Source organism: Orbilia oligospora (genome assembly GCF_000225545.1).
Source record: "Orbilia oligospora ATCC 24927 unplaced genomic scaffold scaffold00080, whole genome shotgun sequence".
Lineage (NCBI taxonomy): Eukaryota > Fungi > Ascomycota > Orbiliomycetes > Orbiliales > Orbiliaceae > Orbilia > Orbilia oligospora.
Window position 1 is genome coordinate 1,146,284 of NW_011645637.1, and position 18,828 is coordinate 1,165,111.

Below are 18,828 nucleotides of genomic sequence, written 5' to 3' on the forward strand. Positions count from 1 at the left end.
AGTCGGGATAGAAACCGTAGCTGCATACACTAGGTAACTATAAGGTGTTTTGTTTGAGGTAAAAGAAAGATATACTTGTGATTAAATCGATTTTCTACCTCTTAGCCAACTGTCATTAACGTTATATTATGGATTAGAAGAAATTCTTTTCATTTCGAGCGTTTCTTTTGCAAGATGTATCTTCCCGAATTGATATCCAAGCCCAGAATTCAATATTCCAATCGATTAATTAACCAAGATGTCTGAATTCGTTGACATATTCCACTTTATTCGAATCCTACTTTGCATTGCCTTCGTTATCCCCGGCTTTATTCACAATGGCGCCGTATTGGGGCAGACTACCTCAATCCTCACTTCCAGAGCTACTGAAACATTTGTCGAAATCCATATTATTATTTCGACGGCTGTGAAAAACCTACCCTCTTGTCCTTGTCCAACTTCCCCCCTAGCCCAAGTAGACCTCGCAGTTGACCTATTGACCACCGCGACATTTCTCGGAGCCCCAACTGAGTCGGCCGTAGTGGTGGAATTGCTGTTTACCACACCCGTTCAAGGTTAGTCTCCCACACAAGGTAATTCTAAGAATGGAGTTACGCTAACTGCTTCCCCAACAGCTGCTCCGGCACAAGGAACCATGTCCACAGTATCTTCTTACTTTATAAACAGGTTTGAAGACCAGATTGTTGTTGATAGCAATCCGCTTGCCCTTTATCTTGGCAGTGACAGGAGCCTTTCACAAGCATCTGATATATCCCACCGTCTATACATCTCTCTCCCTCCCGGAACCAAGGGTGGGAAGCTTATACAGCGGTTTAAGGATCTACTACCTATATCAATTGGAGATAGTACGAAGGACACAGTCTTCAATGGTTTCGTTAAAGGCGAGGATAGCTATCTAAATTTTAATATTACTACGACAGACGGGACCTTTGTTCTAGGGTTTACAATTTGTCCTGAGGAAGAATTTGAATGGAGCTTTGTGGGACAAAGAATCTATATGTACGATATGACAGAGGAATCGCTTTCAAGCGGCTGCCTTGCTGGAGCGGCTAAGATATTGTCGTACAGTGAGTATGCTATGAGAGAAATTAGTGGGTTATCACATCTTTCTACTCAGGATTGAGTATCTACTGGACTTACAGCCACTTTATAGATCTAGAATATATCGAGGCTCCACTCTGGCTGACGGGCTTGTACTATAATATACATATACGTCACGTGCACAAGGCGATATATATAGGATAGAAACTATAGTGTTATATCTCTACATTAAAATTTAAAACGTTCTAATTAATGGAAAATATCATCTCCTATGTGGACACAAATTTTAGGGGATCATAGTAAAATGAAACCCCTAAATTAGCTAAATGAGCTTATGAGGTAGCTTAATCTCGCACTAAAACGTTTCGGCATACGTTTACAAGGGAGGTTAGGGCAGATTATATTTCCTGTTTAGGCAGTTTCTGGGGATTGCCAAAGGAGGAAATCTATGTAAATTGCCAAATATCCCGTTTGGGAATTGCTGGGCGGCTTCCAACACGTGCGGCCCGTCCTTCCAAGCTCACGCACCACCTTCATCCTTCCCTCAGGTACATCACCAACCGATCTCTTACTCTTACCCTTATCACCGGACCTTCATCGTCCTCGAACGGTGCCTGCTCTAGGTACTCTTCTCGCCGGGTTAGCCATCACCGTACTTACTACTTCGTTTCGGTATCCGTACCATTCTACACTCCCTTACGCCACACATCCCACAATGGATGGACGACGAGGCTCAACAGGTCCGGCCAATGCTTCCTCCCGAGGCTCTAATTCCGCATACCAGTCGCAAGCTTCCGGCCCGGGACCTCTAGCTAGCATTGACTGGGTGATTGGCACTCGGTATGTTACTTTTTCGGGCTACCACTATCACAAACCTGGCTCCAACTGACACACTGGACCCCATTGCAGCGTCAAAATCACTACCATACTCGACGACACCGTCGAAGGCAACGTCTTTTCTTATGATACAGCAGCCAACTGTGTCTCTCTTATCACCGGCCCTAATTCTACCTCTACGCTTTCCAAAACCGCCCCTGTCAACGTTCGCATCCTCAAGATACCTTTCCTCAAAGATGTCGTTGTCATTTCGCCGTCGAAACCACCACAGAATGCTTCAACATTGAAAGGTCCGTTCAGTGCTGCTGAGCCACAGATACGATCTTTGAGTTTGCGAGCGATCAGGGACAGGGAACTGGGAGCTCTCAGAGCCGAGTCTGAAAAGCTACAAGGACATGGGGTCGGGGTTACAGCAGAGGGGCAGGATATCTTCAATGCTCTCAGCAAGACGTACGTTAAGATCGCTATTTCGCCTATTATTGGAAGTGAGAAGATCTAACCATTTGGGAATGTAGGATGCCATGCCGATGGCAAGGGAAGGACATTGTTGTACTCGACACCATCATCATCCAAGAACCATACACACCTGAAAAATGCAGCTCTCCAAGCCCCAGTGGACAAAACGCACTTACTAGAGTTAAGAAAGTAGTAAGTTTTCGTAACGGTTTTGACTCCTATAATCACAAAAATCACAAAAATCTAATACAAATTTGCGCGAATTCTAGTTGGAAGGAGAGCGGAAACGATTAGATACCGTACGACGAAGTAACGCTAGCACACCGAATCCGCCGGGAGACCGGAAAGGGGGATAGGGCCCTTCGCCTAACCGTGCGAATCGTCGAATCGCGAGCGGAGGCTCCACGGGATCTATATCGAAAAGGGGATTGGATAGGTTAAGAGGATAACCCTGCCATCTATATCCTGATTTCTCCCGCGAGCGCCCGCTTTCCTTCTCGGCGATTGTCTATCCACTACTCTGTGCTCTTTGTTTTCGCTTTTATTTTCGAGGGTTATGGAGGGTTGCTGTATATGCAATGCATGATGGGCGAGCGATGGAATAATTGTAATTGAATGGCGATAAAAAAAACAATGGAAAACTTTTGATACCCCACAACTTGTTTAAGTTTCCTTCATGCAGTCCCGAGTCGTTACAGAACTCATACTCGCGGGTCAATATTCAAAAACCGGTGAATACCTGTTCACAGTTTGGTTACGAGACTATGCCAACGCAAAAAATGCCACACGGAATGAAATTGCGGGATTCTACGTAACTCATATAAGGTGTACGTGTCTACAGATAGTTTTGCAAGTTGTGCTCCTACATAGCTGCTAGAATAGCTATCATATATGAGCCAAAAAGTCGTCGAATAGTTGTGGTGACATATCCTCAAATACCTATACCTTCATTCTATAAATATGTGATTTGCACCACCAAGACACCAGATCGAAGCATCACGAAACCCCTAGGCTATAGGCTGATGGATACTAAAGCGGTATTTCTCCCGCCCTACTGTAATATTTTATCTAATAACAGACTCCGCTATCAAAGCTATTTTATATTTCCATGGGCGGTTTGGTTGATGAGATTGTTCTAATGGTTACCAGAGTATTCTCAGAGATACTTAAGGAAGTATGTCTATTTCCTACGGAAATATTTTCTTATAAAGACCTACAGCTAATCATGTCGCTCTCGTACTAAAATTTTATATTTGCCGCATCATTCAAGATCTTCATTGTTTATATTTGTCTAATAGAAATATATACATAACATCGTTAGAACGAAACACCGGTATATAAACACGGACGCCCTGATTAACCCCTACCAAACCTCTAAAACTTTTCTATAATCTAGTTAGATTTGCAAAATCTCAACTTCCCTCACTGTGGTACTACTTCTGCTTACAACCTAAGCAGAATAAAATCTCATGGGCTCACCTTACAGCCGCAGATATATATATATATATATATATCAAAAGCATCAACATGGAACCTACTACAGATTAAGGTCGATCGGCTCGCGCGAATGAACACCATCTTCTTAGCTTGTCTATTAAAATATTGGACATCGATACATTCAATTACATGAGCCGAACATTTTACTCACTTCGCATCTGAAGCTAGAGTATAAGCAAGGTAGGAAGCCCGTTCTCCATATGTGAATGTGGTAATTTTAAAAACATCGATGGATACTTATTTACACAATATTCTATTCAGGCGTCCTCATCAATCGAAAGTCCAATTCAATACCTATTAATGCAAAATAATGAAGTTGTTACCACGCCTCAGTCCCCCACAGCTTCAGCCCCTCCTCTATCTTCATCATCTCGCCATCAATTATTTCCCACCACGGCTGGCCTATCAATGTTACTATTTTCGATTGCACTATTGGAAGCTGCTTCTCCACATGTACATCGGCGAACATAGAAGAGAAGAAAGATTTGCTAAGCGATGGCCCTACACCAGAGATTCAGGTCCCGTATCAGAAGGGTCGTGGGATTTGCAAGGATATTAAGATTGAATTTGATGTTTTCTTTTGCAAAAAATATCGGATAGTTGATTCATTTACGAGAGTCTCACCTTACTATGCTGGCTCTTCCGTCGTCTGGTCCGTCATCCGGTTCGATGGAGCTTATCTTGTAAAGCCGTATGGGTCCGTGTATAGATTAAATATTAATATTCTCTACAATCTCAGAAGTCAATTAAATAGAAAGCTAGAGGTCCGATCAATAAAACTGAAATATTAAGAACTGAATGCTTTGGCTCAAGACATCGGACGATGCAGCAATGGATGTATGTACAAATATTTGATCTAGAAGGGCTTTCCTCATATATTAATTATGTGTATACCTTTTCTTTGTGCATATTTTTCTTTCGAATTTTAGTAAACGGTACTGATTTACTGTGGCCGTTAGTTTAGGCAGACACCACATCACTCGTCCTGAATTCAATTTTAGTTAGTCTTGTGAGGCTTAGATGTTGCCCATTTGGTACCTATACGCAGTCTATCAAGAACAAACCACCATACGCCTAGCTAACTCTAGGGCGCTCGAACCGTAATCCGTTCGTACGTGCTTGTATGCGGTAGCCTAGGCGTTAAATTATGTCAGCCTTGTTTTTAGTCGCAGCATATTGCTAAGCTTGTATTAGTCCAAGCTTGTATACAGTAATTTGGGCTGATGCAACACAGCTCTGCGTACAATTACCACAATCCTTCACCGAGGCTCAATGAATCACGAAGCTAATTGATAACGTTATCACGTCTTCAAAGGCACCGAATTGCAACTGTGTCTGATTCCTGGGTCTTGGTATCGATTTCACAGTCTATAAAGGTTTAAAGTCGCTCTATACGGGGTGGGAGGACTACTGTGCCGGCATATCGATATATATCTCACAATGCACATCCTCCAGCTTCCCGTAGAACTCCAACAGGAGATTCTCTTCAACCTTGCATGGCACGAACACTTTATCGCATCACAAGTCTGCCAGAAATGGGCTTCAATCTTCACCAGCGAGAAATTCCGACGGAAGCGCTATGTTTACGACAAAATCCAACCAAATGTACCTCTTCCGGGATTCCCGACCAATTGGGGATTTCAGAGGTACCTCCCCCAGGATGAAGGACCCCCGTGGCGATCCCGAAGTGGTGGAGAGTTGAGTTTACACGGACTTTTGTGGTCCGACACGTTGATTATGTTCCTGAGCAGGGAGAAAGGAGAGGTTAAGGCCAGATTACTGGTTACGGCTGACGCGGTTGGGTATTTGACTGAACCGAGGGGGTTGGGACTGTTGAAGCAATTCCATGAGAAAAGATACGGGCGACGAAGTCTTTATGATATTACGGAGTCTCCTTTGCTGGATCATGATAAAATATTCTTTTGGGGAGAACCAACGACGAAGATTCCGAACCCCGAGGGTCATGAGGATGGGGGAAAGAAGGGATTTGTAAAACAAGTTGGTTTTGCTAGTCCTGCTCCTAATGACTCCCACATATCCGAAAAGAATGGAAAAGATGGAGGGTCATCCGGCGAAGGATCTGATGCAGCCCGACCAGCTATCTCGAAGAAGCTTCCAAAAGACCCACCGGTTGTTATCTTCAGAGGTCCGGCACGTGTTCATCAACTCAAACCGGGGATACAACCTCGTTATGTGAACAATCCCGGTGAATCAAAGAGTTCACCATCGTCGGAGCATAGACGCTGGACCGTCAATGATTTCGAAGAAACTTATGAAATCGGGACAGAGCCCTTACACTATTCTGGGTCTAATGGCGACAGTATCAGAGACTTCCTCGAAACTATACGGAAGTTTTTGGCAAGGGATCTCTTTGTGGATGAGAGTTCCACTTTGGCTTGCTGGTGTATCTTCGATACCGAGCATAGATACCTCTATTCTTATGATCAGCAATCAGGTGCCGGTAGTCTTTCACATCGGGATCCCAGAAGGAATATATGGGTTCCTACGACCATTCTTAGGAACGGCGAGAAACAAAACAAGCACAAGGTAGACTATACATCTAGAGCGCGAACTAATCGAAATTAGAAAGACGCTGGCTTGGGCGTTGAATATTTTTTCATGTCCTCCTGCACTGGATTGTTTTTTATGGACTGTTTTTTCTGATTTTTGTCTCCCAGAATAGCCTGTTATTAATTGGAGGGTTTTCTATATAACTGAAAACATTGTTTACTTTGGTTGACCATGTTCTGAATTGGGTGTAATCTTGACGATATGGGTATACTCTAGAACCTTCTCGGCCTCCTAAGGTTAGATGTCGGTCTTATATATCTTAAATATTAATTTTGTATCATAAATTTTAACTTTCGACTAGTTACTATGACCAATTCGCAAGCGGCTGCATATTGACTGCATGAAAACTCAAAATCAACGCACATATCGATATCTCTAAGCTGGTGGATTCGATAGTGCAACAGCTTATTAAAATTCAAATCTACTTCATAACTCAACCATAGTTACAACTAGACTACCGTAATTATATAGCGCCGTATAGCCGATTTTTCCTCCAATAAGCCAATAATGACCTCTCCTCCTCCTCTTTCTAACTCTCCACTACGCAGACTATCATACGGCTCATACGACGGATCCTCAGATGGGCCTTCACTTGAAGACCGAGAAGCCGTGCTCTCTTTAAACCTCAAAGATGATTATCTACTTCCACATTCACTCGACGATATTGGTATAGACAATCAAAGGCGTGAAATTCTCGTCCGTGATTCAAGTAATCTTAGAGAAGATGACGAGAAAAGAATAAACGAAGTTATTGGATTCTATAAAGAAAAATATAAGACGAAATATCGATCCAGGTATAAGTGGAAGTATAGAGAGCTGCTTAAACATATGGAGGCGAAGGAAGATAAAGCTGCTGGAACTAGGGACAAGGACTTTGATCTATTTGGTTCGAGTGCCAGGTATGGTTTTCAGGAACAAGGGGAGAGACCTGCGGGGTATCAAATAAGAATACGTAAAGGTAATTAGCCAGCTATATATATTTTCAATTTGCGGACTCGAGACAAGTCAAAGTTATTAGTCAATGCTAACGGTGCTTTTCAAATCAAGGGTTTTTCAATTTTCCAAGTATCTTATTATGGGTTATCATTTGGGCTACAGCTTTGGGGGTGGGAGTTCTCTTAATCTCTGGTAGATTGGTAGGAGTTTGGGCAACTATACTATCTACCAAACAAAAGCTAGATAATATTCTAAAAATGTGCCTTAATATAACCTAAACTTAATTTATCCTCTATTCTAAAGAAAGATCGGCTTGTCGTTCTCAGTGGGGGATTCTTATATCAGGACGTTGCATATAACTTCTCGTATGATACATATCGACAACCAATCCCAGGCGCTTGGAAAAGTTCTGGATCTCGATTTAGCCAGATGAAACTTTATTATACTGGAGGATAACCAGACTAAGAAAATAAATAGGAGCTCTTAGTCATTACCCTTGACTTCATCGTCTTTGATGTGAGTCTACTCGCTTCATGAATTCAAAGGAATCAAACCACTCATTCGTACGAAAATCAGTGCTGCCCTGCTGGGTTAATTATAACATATGCAATAAAAGTTACTCCCAGGTTTCATGAATTCATGGAATTAAGCCTCTTCGAGGCTCTTTAAGCGATAAAAAAAGCCTTACAAAACTAACAGCGATCCTGGGGCAGAAAAATAGTATAATGCATGCAGCCACTTCCTCGGCCTAAACTAAGAACCGACGTGCGAGATCTGGCTATCAAGGTCTTGTGCGTATCGCTCTACCACGAGGCCTGTCGGATCACGAAGGCCGTTCGCCTAACCATGTCAATGATTCGGCTTTAGCCGTATCTATTTACCGGGGTCAGCGAACAAGCGGCGCTGAATGAAGGAAAAATGCAACAGCTTGCAGCAAAAATCCTCAAGCATTCGTATGCAAGGGAACCAGCTTACGAAATAGAAAGAGGTAGTACAGGGAGGAAGGGAAAAAAGGAGCTAAATAACCTGGGGTCAAAACATGGAAACATGGGAAAATCGACTAGGGTTCTTTTGACAGGCTGTGTCGCCGATTTGACTTTTATCCAGTAACATCTGGAGAAGAGTATAACCATGGGAAAGCTTATTTGTGGCGAGTTGATTGACATTTCGCTTCGATAGGTATGATAGTATTACGGTATTAATGAATGAATGCATGAAAGCTGCATAGGCTGGATCCGAAGTCGCAGTTGCGGATGTTACGGTCGTGGAGACTGTAGACGGTTATACGGTCCGAAGGGGCGATTTGGATTTTGTTAGATGACTTCACGATAATGCGGGGCAGTGTAACTTCAATTGAGTATCAGTCCTATGGTTACAAGATATAACTTCATGACCAGCTTGGAAATTTATATAAAGAGCCAATGTATGCCGCCTTATAGTATCCAGTTTCTCTTATCAATATCAGCATTTTCTCTCTCAACAATAAAATACCAGTCTTTTGATAACTATTCATATTTAAATCCTCTTCGAACTTTTCTCAAAGTCCTACGATACCGAAAATCCTTCAAAATGCAACTCACAAGTGTCTTCGCCGTTGTTGCTGTTGTCTTGAGCCCTCTCGTCAGCGCTGCCGTCTACAAGTGCCCAGCTACACAATACACTGAGCACTACTGTTGCGGAAGCTCCGGTCCTCTTACCAACTGTATGTTATTAAAACCTTCTTCTCAAGTTTTTTGTTTTCTCTCTACGAAAAGGGAACAAATAAAAATCTAACTTCTTCAATAGGTGTTAGCGGATCTAGCCAAGTTGCTTGCTCAGGCCAATACCAATACCCAGCCTGCTGCGCCGGCCCCGGATACAACTGTATTTTCGCATCCATGGCCAATACTTGCGCCTGCCCGCCAGTTTATAACTGCCCTTGCTAGTTTGGAAGCACTCTGGCCGGAGTCTTGGACGATTACCCCTGAAGGGAGAAGAGGGGAAGCTTTGATAGTTATAGTCGGAATCATGTTAAGCTTTGATAGCTTGAAAGTGTATCATGTATGTTAGCATTGGTATATTGGTTTGCACATGTGGATTATTTCGGTAAATCCGTTATACGCATGTCTACACGAACTTAATGAAGTCAGATTATGACAAATACAAAATAACCTAACAGATTTTCGGTGAGAGGAGAACGTGATCTATAGTAATGAATATACTAGGGTTTAGGCCTTTATGCGACATGCTGACCCGATATCATTCGATTTTGAGCCACTGGTCAATTAATTGCTAGCTATTTTTTTTAACCTTGCATAAGATGCATGCTACGTTCACCCTGCATAAAACATGTCGATCCATATGTATGTACAGTTATGCAGCTGTAGCGCCCCCTTAGTTCCAGCTGTCAATCAATTCAGCCTCATCGCTGATCAGGCGAATCGGTTGAACCAGGATTATCTTAACATGGTCTCCCCAGGCTGCAGTAGAGCCGCAATAGGAAAGAAGAATATACAGGAATAATGTATATAAAGGAAATTTAAGATCTCATTTAATCATAAGTTACACAGCTCTTTGCTAATTGGTCAGACCAGTGTAACCGTCAAATAATTGAGCAAGACATAGGTGAAGATGTGAAGTCCTCGGACCTACTGATCTCATGACCATATATTTTGGGGTCGGTCTGGGTTGATATACAATTACAACACCACTAAAGACATGTCTCGAGAAAAGTTTGATCTTTTGGCACGAATATCCTTTTCATCTCGCATGTCCGCGACAATTTTCTGTTATATTAGAAAAGTTAGCCCGTAACAAACGCAATAATGTATTTTAATTGAGAGGGAAAACTAAGGAGAGTATTCCGTGATTGCTTACCCTTAAGCGCATTATTTCTATATCCTTTTCTTGCGATGTCATTTTTTCGATATCTTCGTCAATATGAATTGGAGCCGGAGGCTGTCCTGTTGTGCCCATTTCTGGATTGCGTCGTAATTTATCTTCTTGATAGATTTTCGGTTGACCTGGTATCTGTTTTGGAATATTCGACACAACTGGACCAGGGGCGTCCGCGAGAAGTTCTTTTAAGGGTGGAGCACTAATGATTTTTGGTACTGCTTCTTTAATTTCTATATAGTGCGATCTTATTAGCCTTCAGCTAGTTTGCAATACAAACAAACACTTGACCTGCCAATAATAAATAAAGCGATCGATATCTACTAAATATCGATAGTAGAGATAAAATAGCCACCAAATATTGTACGCTCAAACCCAATGCGAAACAAGAGTAGCCCGAGTTCAACTTACCATAGAAGCTCATTTTAAAAATGAATTGAGATATTGGTTTATGTATATCGTCGAACGCCCAAGCAAGTTTTTCGGCAGGCTTCCAATTTCCTCTCACCTTCCCATCCCTAAACAAGTTCATTACCACTGTAATCTTGCCTTCAGGATTATTTTGTTTCGGCGGTAAAAATATATCAGTTGGAGCATTAACCCTCGCCCGAATATGCCAAGGCGCATCCACATCCACCGTATGCGTTGACTTTGTGATACTTTTCCAGGCAAACCATTGGCACACAGACCCGATGTTCTTCAAGTCATGGTTATGGCCGTTCACATATCCGATGTCGACGCGGTAGCTATCGGCTTCCCAGCGCTCGTTATTAATGTCGAGATCGAATTCCATCGGCGGTGAATCTGAAATTTCACCTTCGTAGATTTCGTGCTCGTAGCGACCTAGCTGCCAGGTGCATTCGTAGAACTGACATCGGGAGTCCCGGTCGAGATTCACGGGCTCGAGGCGCTTCCCGAGCCATATAAAACTGATTTGAATACCTCCGTCATCCTCCTTCTGCAGTGGTGATTTCAGACGCTTTAAAATACTGGCCATTGGTGAGGCTGGGCTGGTCTAGTTTGATCAACATGGTTGTTGGGTTTAAACGTTTGTTGTGATCGTATAGCAACTGGTAGCCTGTGTATCATGGTGTCAGCCGGAGAAAAGGCTGCGCCGAGTGCTTTCGCGTACGCTTAAAATCCTAATATCAGCCGTCGATATAGACAACGTCGATATGCATATATCCTCTAGGGGATATTCATCACCAAGCTCTGATTTTAAATATATTAATATACAAGTCTTCCCAATCAATTAATATATCGGCTATAAGCCTCGTCAGATAACAACATTAAGCGGACCAGCCGTAAATTTATAGTAAGATGCTTCAAACTACTGGTAAAAGTCCAACTACTTCGTCGGATGAAGCATGCAATTCTAGCTATAAGCATACCCAAAGCCAGAAGGAACATATATTAGAAACGATGACAAAACCGAACCATGTAAAGAACTCCTCCAAATGCCACAATTATAAATGGAAAACAAAGGTGAATTAGCTGAGAAAGTCCTATCTCCTCCTTTTCACGCCATCCTCCACTTTCCTCAACCATCCCTTCAAACCTAAGCCTCTCTCGCAATTCGCCACAATCCACTCTTCCATCTTGTGTCTCACAGCCCTCACTCCCTTTGTAACAGGCATAACTCCTCCTTCCTCTCCCTCCACAAACATCCCTGGATTCAACAACAAATCAAACATCTCAAGCCAAATCTCCCCTTGCCAGTACCTCTTCATCCCGCTCACAATCTTATACCTCTTCGGCCTTCCTGGGGCGTTATCCCCGCTAACCGTAGTAGTTTCAATATATTTCCCAAAAAGCATACTGTGGACGACCGCAGCAACGCCATAGTAATCGATTTGATAGGTCCAAGGTCGCATCTCTCTCATCTCCGGGCAATCTTGCTTGTCTGTCTTCCAATCTGCGAGGAATCCAACATCTTTCCTAAAGTTATGCATATCAATCCCTCTGCCGAAATCAATTAAGACAAGTCCCTTCTTATCCCACCCATTTTCTCCTTCTGGGTCATATAATGAACTCCATTCCGAGTCCTTCTCATTGGGGTTATTGCCATTTGCACCGACAGGCTGTAATCTGAGCAGACAATTATCTGCTTTTAAATCTCCGTGAAGCAGACCACGTGAGTGTAGCGCCTCGACGGTTCTGAGAAGCTCGACAGCGAAGAACATAACTAAGATCTCCTCCATGGTGCCGCTCTGTGTGTGGAACGAGGTGTTTGGGGATGCTGTGGCGTTGACAAAGTCCAGCAAGGTTCCCTGGGCGAAGTAATCTATAACCAAGAAAGCTTCATCTTTGAATAAATGGAACTCGTGCGCATTGACGAGTGACTGTGTAGCCCTGTGATTCCCTAAGCGTTGATGAGCTAGCCGCGTAACATAAAACTCCCAGGTCGAGATTGGCGTTTCCATTTTGATAGCTTCAAGTTCACATCGTTTGCTGATTCCGACTGTTGCGGTTTCGCCTGCAGTTTCCTCTTCTCCGTCTTCATCATCGTACATCCCTGCCATGTTATTCTCGGCGAGATAAACTGGAGCAAATGCTCCCTTCCCGATCTCTTTCCGAATGGTATATGAAATTTCACCATTTTCGAGACCGATGACCGGCTGTGAGGGTATCACTTTGGGTGCATCCTTTCCGGTCGCAGTTATGGCTCTGATGTATTTCCTGATTCCATCCGAACGTTTGCTTGGTTGGGTCGAGTTGTCATAAAATCCCTTGAAAGATGCGAGAGGCTCCGACAGTTTTGAAATGATGATGTCCCGAAGAGCCGGATCCATCGGGTTGCATTGCGCATCATCAATGGTAGATCCGGAGCTACTCTTGGATGAAGGACCCGGAGCGACTTGTTTCTTCGGCTGTAACGCATTGGATGTGACCGACTTCTTAACCTCCTTCGCATTTTCTCTCGGCTCTAGGTCTTCAAAGGAGATCAATGACGTTTCCGTAGGCTTTGAACGTTGGTGCTTCTCCGACAGAATCTCTGGTATATTTTCTTTGTCAGGTAAAACAGCTATTTTACCATTATTTCTTGGGAGAGCGTTGTCATTTTCATCTTGGAACGGGCTCGAGAGATCAAGAGGGGCGTCGTCTCTTCCCATTCGTCCTGGCTTACAGGGCGTGGTAGTAGACTTCCTCCTCCCTCGGCCTGCTCGAACCGTAGATGGTGGTAGAGACTCCGTTTGCTCGACAATTGGAGTCATAAAAGGTAACTGGCGTGATCCTCGGTGATTGTATATTGTATGCGGCTCTTCATCCATTAGTTCTTCGTGTGCGCCACCTTCGTTATCCAGGTGCATCTGGTCCAACTGTTCAATTGGAACACCTTCTTCCTGAGCTCTCTGACGTAACGTATCGACATCGATTGCGGTAAAACCTGTGTCCTCGTTCTCCCCAAAGGCTCCTCTAAGCATATCTGTACGTTCGTCGTTGGGGTCCTGGCCGCCTTGGCTGTACATGGTATCATTCTGCTCGCCGTCCTCCTCCTCTTCGTCCTCATCAGAAGACCCCTGCTTCTTTCCTTGTGATGAGAAGTCATCTTGTGCGACGAAAGGCTGGTTAAAGATGCTGTATATTTCATCATTCGCAGCTCGTGTGTGCATAGTCATAGTCGGTTCTGTAGATAACTGCATAGCCATAGACCGCCTTTTCTTTTTCGGCTTACCCTTGGGCGAAGACGACAATGCGACTATTCGATATTTTAGTGTTAGTGGCACGTAGACGCTTAAAACATTGATCACTGGCCAGAATTGGTACATACGGGTAACGGTAGTACTCTTGGTGACGAATTTCGCGTTTTCATCAGGTACCTCCTGGGGCTCCTTCTCTACAACCGCGTGTCGGCTACCCAACATATCCATCATCATATCATCTTCCTGCTGTGCCTTTGCCCGGTCACGGTCGAGCTGTTTCTGGCGCTGATTTCTTCTCTCATCTTCTCTGCGCATCTCAACCCAATCGATATCAAGCAAACCACGGGACCGTGCCCGTAGTTCGTCAAAATCACACTCATCACGTCCTTCTCCATGCATATAAACAAGTTCGAGTGCCGCAAACACAGATTCCCGGCGTCTCGGTTTGCCGGATTGTGATAAAGATGGCTCTTGGGAATGCGACTGTGACTGGAAAGCTGCCTAAAAGGTTCGCGGAAAGAGCAGATATTTAGAAATAAATTTCTTCTAGGTACATAATCGTGGTCTCGTTCAAGGAAATCCGGCGCAGAGCGCAATGCAGCCGCTAAAGAAAGGCGACAATATAACGTAAAGAAAACAACAGCATTTAACTCACTGGATCACGGAAAATCTGGAGCTTCCCTTTCTTGGGTGCTGGTGCCCCTTCCTGCTTTAGGATTTCACCCGCCCACGGTCTTGGGGCTTCCACGTTTTCTTTCCTTCTTTCTGCTAGAGTGGCAATGCTATCCCACCCGCCGTCTCTTTCTGATTGTTCTGGAAGTGCTGGTGCAGCAGTACCCGGGGCATCTGAGAAGATCATCATTTTGTTTTTCTTCTTTTGTGGGGCTTGTCCTTCCGCTCCAAACCCTTGGGCGGGAGCTTGTGGATCTCTCGCTTCTGTCTCGCTTCTCCTCTCACCAAGCGCAGCACGAACAATAGGAACAGCCGGTGAACTTGGTTCGTTGACGTCTGGTGGGTTGGCGGCTAGTCTGACTGCGAACTCGTCGTATTTCCTTCGTAGCCTTTCAACTGGTCGTGCATTTCTCTGGATTCCCATCTCGTAGATCTCTTCTGCCTGTGCCCTACGGTTTTGTGACTCTAAGAAGCCTGCAAACTCCTCGTAGTATAAAGCTAGCCCAGCACCGATTCCCTTCCTAGCCAAAAAAGCAAATGATTCCCTTGGGGCATCAGAAAACTGCTGGATCCATGTCATCCAGAGCTTCAGGTATCTGGCATCGTTCTTAAACTCTGCAGAGTCCTCGAATTTATGTGTAGCACGGTACAAGGTCTTTTCTAGAAGCCTTCCACCGCCAGCGGTGTAGGTTTCTTGTATCCACCTCACGTATCGTAAGAAAGGATCCAGAGGGTCATCGAGTTCGTCCGCGGTTTTTAGCTCGTTTTCGAAGGCTTCACGTGCAGCTGCATGTTCAAGATTCTGAGTTTCCGTGTCTTCAGCAGCGAGAATAGACTGGGCGAGAGCACGTGCTGAACGGCCGCCGGGAAGGGCAATAATATTTTCCTTTTGAGCCTCGATCACGGAGAGCTGGACAGGGTCCGCCATAGTGAAGGTGGGGTTGGCGGGGTTGGGATTATGATGCTGGTAATATCTGATCGATAATAGGTATCGCCTTAACGGAGTTCAAAAGATATAGGAGATTCCGGATGTAATAGGTCTGTTGATAAAAGGTAACTAATTCCCTAAGTATATTGAGGATGTCGCGATGGGTTGCTTTGAAGATAAGAAAGCAAAGTCGTCGAGCAGCTTAGCTTAGCTTTCTTCCATTGAATCAAAGCCTTGGCTGTTTGTCAACAAACTAACCGTTTCAGGGGCAACAGGGGTTTATTGACAACGCACAAAATCCAACAGCTTAGCTTGTGTGACGAGGAACAACACAGCTGTCTGAGCCACGTCTGAGCGTGACCTCCCTCAAACTACCCGGCACCGGTAGACACATCGACACTAGCTAACACTGATATCAGTTGATACCCTAGTCTCGACCGACACGAGAGTGCTCACCAGATGCACGCAGAACCCAATATTGGAAACCCTCTTTCCCTCGATATTAGAAATTACTGGTCGAAGACGCTTTTGAATCTGGAATTAATTTACTGAATCATTCTCCCAATTGAATCATAATATTGAATCATTATTAATGAATCATCATTGCATTCAATTCAAACTATTCAAAAATCGCCTCAAATATTCTATTTCAATCAAACCGACTCAAAGATTTTCTAATTCTTAGATCATCATCAATTATCATGGCAAATATTGATGATGTTCCTTTCGAGATTCTGGATATGATCCAGTCCAATCTTCCCTTCTTCGATCTCCTCAGGTGCCAGAATGTTTGCCAACATTGGGAAGACCTGTTTTTCTCCAACAAGAGAAAATGGCACTACGACGGCGTTTACGATTATTCAACAATAACGGCAGATGGAATCCATCGCTTGCTCAAGCTGTATTCTGGTCCAGGCGATGAATTTGACACGGCCTACCAGCTCGTAGCTTTCGCAAAGGGCCGACTCCTTCCCAACTTTCATGTTTACGCTCTAAGTGCTGAGCCCAAGTGTACGGTAGAAATTGGGTTAGGCTGTACCCATTGTCAAAAGAAGATGAGTGATGAAACCCCCTCTCAGTATAAGATGAACTTGTCAGAACCAGTCGTTATCACTGACTCCCCACTCCTCGACGAACCACTGCTCTATCACAAACGGGTAGAATCTGGTGACGCTCTTCGTATTGAGAGAACCGAGGAAGAAAACATTTTCTTCGACTGGATGCAGTCATACCACATGAGCTTGACTCATGGATCAGAGCGTCTCGTGTCTTACACTACTGTCCAGAATCCCACAGGCGATCCACTATTTGACACTGCATTTATCATCGCAAACTTCGACCTTAAGCATCCGAAGTATTCAGCCATGACCGTCAGAGAATTCATCGAAGATGCTTGGGACGATGTCAAGTCATTGGTTTGGATCAACCACCAGGCAACTTTCCCCTCTCAGCAAACGTCCGCTGTCACTATTGCACTCCGAGAGTTTGAAGAGGATGAAGGTATTTTCGACTGTTGGTTTCTCTGTTGGCGAGGTAGACCAGCTTTTGACAACCTATCATCGTATGTATCACCTGCACACCTCTCACCTTTCCGATTTTCTCTTGTTCTGATCCTCTTACTAATTTTTTAATTAGCCCTGATCTCATAGTCTATCTTCAGGGCACCGAATACGTCTTAAAGCTCTACAAAACAATCCCACTCTAATTATTCCAACAGCTTAATTCTAGCGTGATATTAACATTGTCCAGCAAATATCCTTCACTATTAACCGACTATGCCCGAGAGCGGTCAATGAATATGGTATTATTAACTCTAACTTGAATTAACTAGATCCTAATTATTTGGTTTGAACTAACCAAGTATGTTCACAGAAATTTAGTGCAGAAGTTTCTTGTTTGCGAGACAATTTGCTGCCACGAAATTCCGACGTTGAAACTATCCTGGAGCTAACTCTAAGTTTGCGATTTACCTCAGTTAAAAGCAATTCTTTTCTCTTTTTCTCTAAAGATATTTGCTTACTCTTTTCTCCTTAATCAACTCTACTCCGAGAAACATCCTATTCCAAAGTTCCTTAGATAGCCGAAGTATCTATCTAACAAACGCAACCATAGCACATCGATCTTCACCGGCTAATAACGTTCTAAACTATACCCTGATTGAATCCTCCGTGTATCCTAATCATCATTCGTCTTTCCCAAAACTTCATTTAGCAGGATATGGCGCTCAATATTAACCAACTCCCATTGGAGTTGCTAGATATGGTTTTCGACCATCTAAAGCTTCCTCATCAAATCACAGCTAGCCAAGTTTGTCTCCTATGGGAAGCCATTTTCAACAACCGCATCAAAGTCCCAAGTAAACGCTATAAGCGTTTCTATTCCTCACATGGCGCGGTCCCACAGCGAATCCATCGATTACTTGCCCTGAATGAAAGTTGGTTTGTAGATCACGAAGACCCAGCAACCGACGATGCAATTGATTACATCCTCTTCACTCGAGGGTCTGATAAAGCCCAAACAACTCTGAGTTTCACAATCAAAAATTTCGAGATTGATCAGTATATGGTGCAGATTTGGAAGAATAACCTTCACGGATGGAAACGCAAAACCATAAACATAACGGACCATTCGATCCTCGACGAGCCACTGTTCAGCAATGACACAATTGTCGCAATGGAACAAAGTGAAGAGGAATACGAAATTCCGGAGGGCTTCCCCCGGCTTGCCTATAGTAAAGCAGCCCTAAGAGATTACAGCAGATTCAATGCTAGTTTTATCTCCAAACAGACCAAGGGCGTCATCTCAGCAGCAAAAAATCGATTTTGTATCGAGATGTTGGATAACCCTTACAGTGGCTACAATCTACAGAGACCGAACCACTGTGGCTGCAATCTCAAGCTTCATTTCGGCTTGAGATGCAAGAGATATCTCCACATGACTCTTCGCGAGTTCCTTCGGAGCATATGGGAAGAGACCAAAATATATATGCTAACCCAGATCGTGGACGTCGATTTGGATAGCAAAGACAGCCAAAAAGATATAGAAATTTCTCGCTTCCCAAACATTAAATATGCATCGGTGGAGCTAACATACGGGTGGGCTGAAGATATGGTATTAGTGTTGAGGGGAGTGCGAAAGGGTAAGAGGAATTATGACGATGGTTGCAATGAATGTAGCCGGGTTTGGGCTGTTCCGCAATCACCAAATCCTCTTTCACAGTTTCGAGATTTCCCCCGTAACGTACGGGAAACTGAGACGGAGGAAGATGATGATCTCCCGGTCCCCCAACACTGATCACTAGTACTAGTACTAGCTTGACTACGAGCAACTTAGGAATGGCGATAAAATAATAGCTTGGGGGATTCGATAACC

General features: G+C 43.9%; 9 protein-coding genes across 9 annotated transcripts; 7 read left to right on the forward strand and 2 right to left on the reverse strand.

Annotated features, from left to right (window-relative positions):
• Positions 1–238: 238 nt before the first annotated feature.
• Positions 239–1,123, forward strand: AOL_s00080g324 (uncharacterized protein; the record flags this gene model as incomplete). The annotated part of the gene is made up of 2 exons (XM_011124699.1): positions 239–554; positions 615–1,123. 2 exons carry the CDS (start codon positions 239–241, stop codon positions 1,121–1,123), a joined length of 825 nt encoding a protein of 274 aa, XP_011123001.1.
• Positions 1,124–1,756: 633 nt separating this feature from the next.
• AOL_s00080g325 (uncharacterized protein) lies at positions 1,757–2,690 on the forward strand (the record flags this gene model as incomplete). The annotated part of the gene is made up of 4 exons (XM_011124700.1): positions 1,757–1,881; positions 1,951–2,328; positions 2,394–2,526; positions 2,604–2,690. The coding sequence occupies 4 exons, from the start codon at positions 1,757–1,759 to the stop codon at positions 2,688–2,690; spliced, it is 723 nt and encodes a 240-aa protein (XP_011123002.1).
• Positions 2,691–5,271: 2,581 nt separating this feature from the next.
• Positions 5,272–6,417, forward strand: AOL_s00080g326 (uncharacterized protein; the record flags this gene model as incomplete). Its single annotated transcript, XM_011124701.1, has 1 exon — positions 5,272–6,417. The coding sequence occupies one exon, from the start codon at positions 5,272–5,274 to the stop codon at positions 6,415–6,417; it is 1,146 nt and encodes a 381-aa protein (XP_011123003.1).
• A 492-nt stretch (positions 6,418–6,909) lies between these two features.
• AOL_s00080g327 (uncharacterized protein) lies at positions 6,910–7,368 on the forward strand (the record flags this gene model as incomplete). Its single annotated transcript, XM_011124702.1, has 1 exon — positions 6,910–7,368. The coding sequence occupies one exon, from the start codon at positions 6,910–6,912 to the stop codon at positions 7,366–7,368; it is 459 nt and encodes a 152-aa protein (XP_011123004.1).
• A 1,539-nt stretch (positions 7,369–8,907) lies between these two features.
• AOL_s00080g328 (uncharacterized protein) lies at positions 8,908–9,520 on the forward strand (the record flags this gene model as incomplete). Its single annotated transcript, XM_011124703.1, has 3 exons — positions 8,908–9,040; positions 9,131–9,378; positions 9,497–9,520. The coding sequence occupies 3 exons, from the start codon at positions 8,908–8,910 to the stop codon at positions 9,518–9,520; spliced, it is 405 nt and encodes a 134-aa protein (XP_011123005.1).
• A 496-nt stretch (positions 9,521–10,016) lies between these two features.
• Positions 10,017–11,209, reverse strand: AOL_s00080g329 (uncharacterized protein; the record flags this gene model as incomplete). Its single annotated transcript, XM_011124704.1, has 3 exons — positions 10,017–10,103; positions 10,195–10,445; positions 10,624–11,209. The coding sequence occupies 3 exons, from the start codon at positions 11,207–11,209 to the stop codon at positions 10,017–10,019; spliced, it is 924 nt and encodes a 307-aa protein (XP_011123006.1).
• Positions 11,210–11,717: 508 nt separating this feature from the next.
• Positions 11,718–15,456, reverse strand: AOL_s00080g330 (uncharacterized protein; the record flags this gene model as incomplete). The annotated part of the gene is made up of 3 exons (XM_011124705.1): positions 11,718–13,912; positions 13,985–14,357; positions 14,512–15,456. The coding sequence occupies 3 exons, from the start codon at positions 15,454–15,456 to the stop codon at positions 11,718–11,720; spliced, it is 3,513 nt and encodes a 1,170-aa protein (XP_011123007.1).
• A 701-nt stretch (positions 15,457–16,157) lies between these two features.
• AOL_s00080g331 (uncharacterized protein) lies at positions 16,158–17,161 on the forward strand (the record flags this gene model as incomplete). Its single annotated transcript, XM_011124706.1, has 2 exons — positions 16,158–17,017; positions 17,092–17,161. The coding sequence occupies 2 exons, from the start codon at positions 16,158–16,160 to the stop codon at positions 17,159–17,161; spliced, it is 930 nt and encodes a 309-aa protein (XP_011123008.1).
• Positions 17,162–17,673: 512 nt separating this feature from the next.
• On the forward strand, positions 17,674–18,750 carry AOL_s00080g332 (uncharacterized protein; the record flags this gene model as incomplete). The annotated part of the gene is made up of 1 exon (XM_011124707.1): positions 17,674–18,750. The coding sequence occupies one exon, from the start codon at positions 17,674–17,676 to the stop codon at positions 18,748–18,750; it is 1,077 nt and encodes a 358-aa protein (XP_011123009.1).
• Between the last annotated feature and the right edge of the window lie 78 nt (positions 18,751–18,828).